This window comes from Lipophrys pholis, assembly GCF_963383615.2.
Source record: "Lipophrys pholis genome assembly, chromosome: 10".
In the NCBI taxonomy this organism is placed as follows: Eukaryota; Metazoa; Chordata; class Actinopteri; order Blenniiformes; family Blenniidae; genus Lipophrys; species Lipophrys pholis.
This window is the reverse complement of record NC_137640.1, coordinates 29299537-29309292: the sequence shown is the minus strand read 5'-3', so window position 1 is coordinate 29309292 and position 9756 is coordinate 29299537. Positions and strand designations below refer to the sequence as shown.

The 9756-nt window shown below is 41.2% G+C and overlaps 1 protein-coding gene across 1 annotated transcript; it reads right to left on the bottom strand.

Moving 5' to 3' along the window:
* Positions 1-2038: 2038 nt before the first annotated feature.
* Positions 2039-8174, bottom strand: c1qtnf7 (C1q and TNF related 7). The gene is made up of 3 exons (XM_080473654.1): positions 7966-8174; positions 5544-5792; positions 2039-2817 (listed from the first exon to the last, which is right to left on the bottom strand). Exons 1-3 carry the CDS (start codon positions 7985-7987, stop codon positions 2189-2191), a joined length of 900 nt encoding a protein of 299 aa, XP_080329780.1. The 5' UTR covers positions 7988-8174; the 3' UTR covers positions 2039-2188.
* Between the last annotated feature and the right edge of the window lie 1582 nt (positions 8175-9756).

The window sequence follows — 9756 nt, the reverse complement described above, 5'->3', positions numbered from 1 at the left end:
AAGTAAACTGTCATTTACTCATTAACAACTCCGAAGGTAATTCATTAATTACTTAAAGTTAATAAAATATCAAAAATTATTCATTAATGAAAAATGATTAATTTGAATAAATTTGTTACTTATTCATTAATAATAAAAGGGGGGGGGGGGCGGGGGGCACCACCAGAGAATCTGGAAATAGGTAATACCAAAATATCAGTCTTGTTTGGAAAAAGGTTTATTTAAGTTAGTTAATAATTCGGTGTAAAATATAACAATCTTAAATAAAAGGGAAGGTGTGAGATCCGAGCACAGACTGTTACAAACCAGTGAATTGTCAACAATTAATACACAATAATCACCAAGAATCGTTCAATTCAGCTAACCGGCGAATATTAACAAAAATGGATTAATCCATAAATAATTCTGAAATCATCTCATAATTCAACACATTCAAGTAGGAAACAACATCTAACACAGAAATCTAATCCATCCATCTATTTCCTCCCTCTTCTCCATTTCCGGGTATCACATTGTACCCGTTAAGAACCTTCCTGCAGGCGGTGAAGGTGGGAACACGGGAAGGTGACACCCGGAGTGGGACATGAACCCTCTACCTTGAGATAGTGAGTCTGATGCTCTACCTAGTGAGCTAGCCGGGGATCTAGGGCCAGTACAGTACAGTATACCCGGGTAGCTCAGTTGGTACAGCATGATACTCAATCTCATGGTGACCAAGGTGTCACAGTTCTTACTTTCCACCTCAATTCCTTGTTTTTTGTTGTTTTTTTTGCATGGTTGCATTTTTATCATACTTAAAACTTTGCACATTTCAGTTGTGTTTGTTTTTCTGGAATTTATATATTGTGTGTAAAGCTTTCATTCAGTTTAGATAGTTATGTTATTTCTTATTTACTTTACATATTTTAAACATCCCGCGATTTCAAGCGACATGTATCATTGAGTCAGATGGAGCAGAATCGCGTGTCGCGTGTCTGCGTCCCCTACTGTCTAAAGTTTAGGTCTGGCTGCTTCCACAAACTGCTACAACAAACTTGCTGCGACCATCAGCGGTGCACCATTCACACCAAGAATTACGCAATACCATGTCAACCTACATGTCCTGACTTTCAAAATAATATACAATATATATAATATATATAATAAGTCTTTTTTCTTTGTTTTTTTACATCAAAAAGTACAATGTTGATTTCAAAATGGATATTAAGTGTCTCGCTTTGCTAGGGGTGAGCTGACTTTCAAAATAAAACACCCCAATTCCTTCAAAATAAAAGTCCTTGTTTATTAAAAATTACACCTAAACCTTAAACATATATATTTATGATTAGCGTTTAGCTGGCTTTCAAAATAAAAGACTATCCACATATTTTTAATATTAACATGAAAACCATCCAATAGACAATTTTTTAAATTCCTAAATTGCGAGGTCATTATTTCACAGTAATGAAAGACGTAATCAGACAACAATAAATCGGTCTGTTTTTTTTTCTGCATTGACATAGATATTAATCAGTAATAATTATCCATCTCCTATTGCTTCTTCCTGTTCAGAGTAGCTGGAGCCAGTACCGGCTCACTATGGGAGAGGGGGCAGCATACACCTGGACAGGTCTCTGGTCCATCAGAGGGCAAGCACAGACACACAACTAAATATACACATTCACACCTAGGGGCAATTTAGGGTCACCATTTAACCTCTCGCACATGCTTTCGGACACTGGGAAGAAACCAGAATACCTGGAGGAAACCCAGGCACACACAGGGAGAACATGCAAACCCCACACAGAAAGACCTGGCCAGGATTTGAACCCGGACCTTCTTATTGGGAGGCGAGAGCGCTAACCACTGTGTCACTGATCAACCCTTTTTGTAAATTACCAATACAAATCATTTGTTCACCCCTTTAAACTTTTGCAATTTCACAACAACTTTGTTTAGTGTCTGTCTTTTGCAAGAGAATAAAACCCAAGCCAAGTTCTACCTGTCAACATAAACAATGTTTATTGACTTTATATATATATATATATATATATATATACACACACACACACACATCTGTCAACTCTCTATACACATCATATATTCAACAATACAAATAATTGTATAGAAATATAGTTTAAGCACACTATATTTGTTATTAAACTATCAAACCAGTTGTTGTGACTAGCAGTTTTTGTGTTTTCATATTTTATGCATAGTCTTCTGCCAGTGCGTCAAAGTAGTTTGTATCTGCGAAGAGAAGGAAGCCAGAGAACAGGCTGTCAGCCCAGCCTGGGTCTGCAAATAAGCCGTTCTGGTCATGGTAGAATATCTCCAGCCACACCTCATCTTCTGGGTTTAGGTACATGACCGTGGACCCAGACGCTACGTCATGGTTTCCTGTGTTGGCGTCAAAGGTTTTGATGCGATACTGTCCATTCTGTACCAGCCCAATGGCCAAGTGTTTGTTGGCCAGTGTAATATCATAGGAGAAGTAATAGATGCCTGGATAAGCACAGATGAACTTGCCGGTCTGTGGGTTGTAGTGCTCTCCTTCATTGAAGAGTACCTTGTTGAACTTGATGGGGATTTTCTCTACTGGGTAGCTGCTGGTGATTCCCACAGAAAAGGCTGATTTGGGCAACAGGCTGCCACATTTACAGATTCCTGCAGTTCCACGAGGGCCTTGCTCACCCTTGTCCCCTTTGTCCCCATCGCGGCCGAGCTGACCAGGCAGGCCCGGATCGCCATCCTCTCCTATAGGGCCTCGTTTCCCAGCTGGGCCTCGTTCGCCTCGTTCCCCGATCTTACCTGTCGGTCCTACCCTCCCCTTCAATCCTGAAAAATAAAGGCCGTGGTGCTTAGTTTGACTGATGCTGAAGGGCTTCTTTTTCCCCTTTCAGATTAGTGCTGAATGGATTCTAAGTCTGTTGCTGCTAAAACCCAGTATCAAAGCTTTATTCAAGCAAAGGAAACTCACCACACCCAGTGTTATGTGTTAAGTCACCCTTGGAACACACCATTCTCAAGATTCTGGCTCAATACATACAAACTATCTTATATGAAGTAAATGTCAACTACACAGAAAACACCCTGGAGCTCGGAAACACTGTGATTCACTCACTGTATGCTTGTATGAACGCTGTGAGCTGTTCTGCACGAGTATTAAGCTGAAGGTGAATCTAAATTCCTGTTTCCACACATAATGGAAACCACAGGTGTGAAACCTTTGCTTTACCGCTGACAGATTTACAGTCACAATTCTCCCAAAAAATGTTGTAACTTATCCAACATAAATTCTTCTGTGAGAGAGAGAGAGAGAGAGAGAGAGAGAGAGAGAGAGAGAGAGAGAGAGAGAGACAGAGAGAGGCCATCCTATGAGGATGATACATTTTCTGGAACATGAGACCCGTCTCTTTACCAACATTCAGAGCTGACGTCTTTTAGAGTAAAGCCTAATTTGTTAGAAAACATGTGATGCAAAGACTAGAAGCACTTTAGGGAAATATTACCAGCAGTCTATCCTCCCATACTCAGACACACCCAAACCCCCATGCATGACTCTGTTCCCAGGGCTTATAAAAGTGTAGCCTCAGCCAGCACCGCTCTCATTATCAGGAAACAACAGAGTCCAACAGTGCAGAACTGAGAGGATGAATGTGACTGTATAACTGTAAAAACAGGAGGCAATGGTTTGCAATCATCATAAACCTCAATTTGATCGAAAATTGTTACGGGCCAACAAACCAGATGAACAATAAGACAGAAAGAAATTAGTTTATTTTCAATTGATTGACTTCATAGCTTTGAAATGTTGGGACATGGGCAACTTCAAACTGAAAGACCGAAGTGTCACAAGAAAAAAGAAAAGCCTTCGATAGCAAAATGTGTGAGTAACAGGACTGAGCATGTTTAAGAAGCAGAGATCATCACAACGGAGTGGCTTCATTGTAGAAGAGTCTGAGTGCTGAACTTTCCACCCATGGAAAACAGTTGAGCATCATCAAACTGAAAATCAATATAAGGTCAACTTTCTGCTCCCAAAACTCCAGCACTTGGCTTCACTTTGCAGATATTTAGAAACTGTTACAAAAAGTTTAACACAGGCAAGGCCGTGTCCCAACTTATCTGACATGCATTGTACCTATAAATGAGCTCAGATTTCCATTGAAATGATAATTAGTTTTTTCCACAATTCAAAGCCACAATTATTAGGTAATTAGGGCGGCATGTGTCCTTGGTGAAATGCCCTTGGGCAAGACACTGAACCCCAAACTGCCTGGGTGAATGTAGTGAGAGAGAGTGTGGTTGGTGGTGGTCAGAGGGTGAATGCAGTGAGAGAGTGAGTGCTCAGAGGGTGAATGTAGTGAGAGACTGAGTGGTCAGAGGGTGAATGCAGTGAGAGAGTGAGTGGTCAGAGGGTGAATGTAGTGAGAGAGTGAGTGGTCAGAGGGTGAATGTAGTGAGAGAGTGAGTGCGCAGGGGGTGAATGTAGTGAGAGAGTATGTGGGCAGAGGGTGAATGTAGTGAGAGAGTGAGTGGGCAGAGGGTGAATGTAGTGAGAGAGTGAGTGGTCAGAGGGTGAATGTAGTGAGAGAGTGAGTGGTCAGAGGGTGAATGTAGTGAGAGAGTGAGTGCGCAGGGGGTGAATGTAGTGAGAGAGTATGTGGGCAGAGGGTGAATGTAGTGAGAGAGTGAGTGGGCAGAGGGTGAATGCAGTGAGAGAGTGAGTGGGCAGAGGGTGAATGCAGTGAGAGAGTGAGTGGTCAGAGGGTGAATGCAGTGAGAGAGTGAGTAGTTGGTGGGCGGTGGGGCTGATGATGCAGATTGGCAGCCTCACTCCCATCAGGGCAGCTGTGGCTACATACATTGTTTACCACCATCAAGTATGGAGTGAACGAATCATGCAATGTGTATAAAACTCAGAGTGAACGTGTCTGGGTTATTGTGTGTTTCAGCACAGTGATGGAGGGGTGATGTGTTCAATCATTCCTGATAACTTGACAGACCTCATGCACATCCTTTAAAATTTAACTTCTGAAGGCAATGGTTTGTGTTTTTGGTGTGATTTTCAATATTTTTCTTGGCGTGCACAATCGAAGTGGTGTACAGCACAAAACATACGGTTTCTCCCTATATTATATTATATTATATTATATTATATTATATTATATTATATTATATTATATTATATTATATTATATTATATTATATTATATTATATTATTTACATTACATTACATTACATTACATTACATTACATTATATTATATTATATTATATTATATTATATTATATTATATTATATTATATTATAAGATCCTAATGCTTAATACTTTTCACGCTGACTTGACATTTTTCAGAAAGCCTGCTGAGAGAGCTATTTTTAACAGTTTGTTTAAACTCTGGTCATCAAGGATGTGAATCTTTCTGTGTCAGTCTCGTTTATTTTCTCCAACAAAAAAGAAAATGAACCTCTTCCAGTTTTTCCTGCTCTTGGGTTGCTACTCTTCATCAGCAAAAATGGACTAAGGCTGTATCTGTTGATGCATTTTATATTATACCTGTGTCTCCCTTTTCTCCCTTTTCACCCTTCCTGCCATCTCTGCCATCTCTTCCCGGGATACCCACATTCCCATCCGCTCCAGGGGGGCCGCTCGGTCCAGGCTTCCCAGGCGGGCCCTGCGACCCCGGGGCACTGCAGATCAGTCGCTGGGCTCCTTTGAGCCGGGCCTCCAGCAGCTGCCCACAGACACAGTGGCAGAGGCAGAGGCAGAGCGCGCCCACCAACACCCACATCTTCAAATCTGTCGCTGCAAAGAGAAGTTTAGGAGAACGTTAACATCCTGCACAGACTGGCTTCAAAACGTTGCAGCACAGTTTAAACTGGGCAAACTGAGAATGAAATGATTGATGGTGCCATAACACCACCAGACACAGACGCAGTTGTCTTGAACAATAATTCACGTCTTTGCATCGTATTTGTGATCAAATGCTGCACGACGCCAGATGTGCTTCTTGTAACAAGAAGGAACTGCCATTTGATTCGGTGTCAAGTTCTCATTCAGCCACAGAATTGCATGTGAGAGACCTCAAACAAAACCTTTGTCTCTCTTCCAAGTCTTCTCTCTTTTTTCTTTTTTTTTTTTTGCTAAGACATTCCCAAGTTGTGAGATAACATGTAGCACAGCGTCTATCAGGGGAATGTAATCATGAAGCCATGGCACATATTGAGAAATTACACATTTATAGTACACCGGGGAGAAGACAGTGACATAATGTGAGCTGCACTGAACTGAAGGAAAATAAAAACCAAAAGATCCGGCAGCCATGAATGAGTGGCACGCTTTCTCTTGTTGCACAAACATTCCAAAACAATGAAGTCAAAATTGCAAGTCCTAACAAAATGTGATCTCCTATGACGAAATGCGCAGAGTTTTGGAGTAAGAACAGCAAACTTGATTTGTACACGTGCTTGTTACTTGCATACTTGCCTCAGTGGGTGTGGGAATGTGTGGGGTTGCATCTGTTGTTTATATCAAGTTGATGGGGTGGATTAATGTGTGCGTCAGGTTCACAAAGATGGAGTAACCGCTTTCTGGCTTTGAAAGGAAAATACAGAGCAGTTGTTTTTTCTTAAAACACATTTTTCTTTGCTCTGGCATGTCTAGTTTGTCCATCAGAGACGAGATAAACAGGGAGGACTCACAAGAGAGTGCAGACACACACAGTAACACACAAACAAGCTCTCCTCTGCTGAGCGGTTTGTGTAGTGTTGTTGGTTTTTTTTCTGATTTTATTTTGAAGGGAATGAACCAGTCCTGAAAGAGAAAAACTCAGTGTGACGGTTCCGCCGTTCAGAAGTAATGTCAGCATTAGTGAAAAGGATTAATTCAGAGCTCCTTCTCTTACTGAGCGACGGGCTACGCAGTTAAAACTAAACTGTCAGAAACCTTTTGTGCTTCGTTGCTACTAAAAAAGCAAACTGCATGTCAAATTTCAATTCAACCATAAAATAATTAATGTAAACGTAATCAGGCTGCATTCAAGAGATGACATGATTCAATACGGCGTTTATTTCCATCCCTCCCATCAACTCTTGTACCATTCGACCTCGTGCAGGTTGCAGGAAGGTGAAGGCAGGTCTTGAAACTCCTTCAACTATTTTGCAAACATAATTTCCCCAACTTATTGGGAAATGAAGTGTGTGTGTGTGTGAGCTCGTCAAGTTCTATTTATATGGCCAAATGTATTTTACATGATCATTTACATCACAGCACTTTGTAACTGACACTTCTGATACTACTGAGTACCTGAAGATTGATGAAGACTGCCGTCTGTTCATTTGTACATGTGTACGTGTGTACATGTGTACATGTGTACATGTGTTTCATGTCATAAAAACTTTGTTTTATGGTCATAAAAATGGTCATAAAAACTGATTTAGAGCTCAACATTTTAAGATTGCTAAATGTTCATGTTCAGTTATGGTGTTTGTCCTGGTGTAATCTAAAACGATGTCTCTGGCTCTGCTGGTGGTAATCTCATTCCTGACTCATTCCAGAAAAGGGATTATTTCGTGGTGCACAGGTGGACCGAGGCACGTGGTGCTGCTCTTATTCTGAGAAATTGTCTGTTTCTACTTTCAGCATTGATAATAAATATGTTTTTAATCATAGTCGGACATGAGCCACATTCCCAGATGCAGTTCATTGTGTCATTTCCTCACGAGATACTTTTCTTTTCTTTTTTAGAAAGAGCAAGTAAAACACCCTATTTATTTTAAATGCATTGCAACAGAGCTCGTTTTTGCCATGTGATGCAACCTCACATTTTCTGAATGCATTCATGTGTTCACATTTGATCACAGGAAGGTATTCATTCACCAGGTGTCTGCTGTTATCTTTGAGTCCGTTCTCAGTTAACTGTGCTGTGGGACAGTCCAGAAGCCGTGGAGACAGGAGACAACGGAACCACTTTTCTTACCCCGCACGAGGCAGCTGTTCATCGTCAAAGCAACAAGATTCCTCACGAGCGTGTCGGAGCTCCTAACTGTTCAGATCCCTCTCCTTCTGGTGACTGCAGTCCTCCCTGAACATGTTACTCTGGGACATCTGCAGGCAGATCTCAGCTGCTCCTCCACTGACAGCGGCTTGTTCAGCAGCAACAGCAGCCTGAGCTCACTCCTTCCAACTGTCCTCTCCTCCTCCTCCTCCTCCTCCTCCTCCTCCTCCTCCTCTTCCTCCTCCTCCTCCTCCACCCCCTCCTCCTCCCTTCCCTCAGCCTCTCCCAGTATGTGCAGCAGAATCAGCTTCATCATGTCACAGAGGAAGACTCCTTCCTACCTCCCACAGTGCAGCTCAGCCAGATTAATGAAGAACAAGAACTCTTTGGTGTATTTTTGACCCCAGTGTGAGTTTTTATTCCATGTCAGACATTTACCTCTAGATGGTGACAAAAGTTAAATGTACGAGTGTTCTGGGGGATTTATGAGATTCGGTTTTCACTGTGGTGAGTTTTATTCATTATTCATTAGTCATTATTCAATCCAAACAAGAATTAGATCAGTGGCTGCACCTTTGAAGACTAAATGGTCAGACGATGAGTCCTCTGAAGGCCAGGTGATCCGACCTGTACAGGTGAAGAACTGAGATTGTCTAAGGGAAAGCTTTCAAGGTCATTTCTCTTCAGGAGCCACCGACGGCCTAATTTGATTTCAGAGGCCAAAGCAACAAAAAACTGTTTTTTTGAAACCCTTCAGCATGTTTTAACAAACCCCGCTCACAGTGTGGCTCTCACGCTAATGCCAGTTCTCCAGCAGTAGTTTGCTTGGAGTGCCTCATCACTTTAAATGCTGCTGTCTGAGATTCAGTGTGGAGCTGCTGCTGCCCCTAGTGGACAGATCAGGAGTAGACGTTACATTTAACAAAATTCTGTTCCTGTCTTTGTTCCTTTGGGCCAAACTGAAGCCTCTGCTGGGCTGGTTTAGGACACAACACACACTCTGAGCTCATTATCATCACCAACGGACTGTAAATCGCAGAAACAATTAAAAATAGGGCTGCTGTTCGTCAAAGTTATTTTACTTTTATTTTCCGTAACTAGTCAAGTAATCAAATGAAATAATTTGATTTGAAAAGTTTATTTCGGACATGAGGAAACTACAAAAAACAAAAACAAATTAAAAAAACACAAACAAACATAGCAGAGCAAAGCAAAGCACAAAAAAGTAATAAATATGTATATAAATAATGTCCTAACATATCCGACAATGAGGAGGAAGAGCTTCTCTCCTCCTACCTTTTATTCACCTCAACCATCAATCGTTCATAACCATGTAGTTTTATTATGTACATATTTACCAACAAACCCTATATGTTCATATTCAAAAGAAAAAACCGTCAATAGAAATATGAATAAATAATAAATCCTCCTCACACCTTGTCTCCAGCCCGTCCTGCCTGTCCTTTGTGAACACCATGGCTCTGTACTGAACTGGGTGCTGCTGCCTGCGCTCCAAACTGTTCCACAATCTCACACCACTTATAGAAATATGTCTACCATATCTGCCATGCTTTAACTTAATCCCCTCTGCAGTTATAACCCCTACCTCGGCTAAAAAAGAAAGAAAGTTTTGAATATTTATAGGAAGTTGGTTTGTGTTTTTCGAAAATTTACCAGGTCGGTGAATTTTAGTAATTTGGATTTTAAGAAGAGTGGATTTTTATGATCTCTATACCAAGTTTTCTGAATTATTCTTATTGCTCTTTTTTGTGG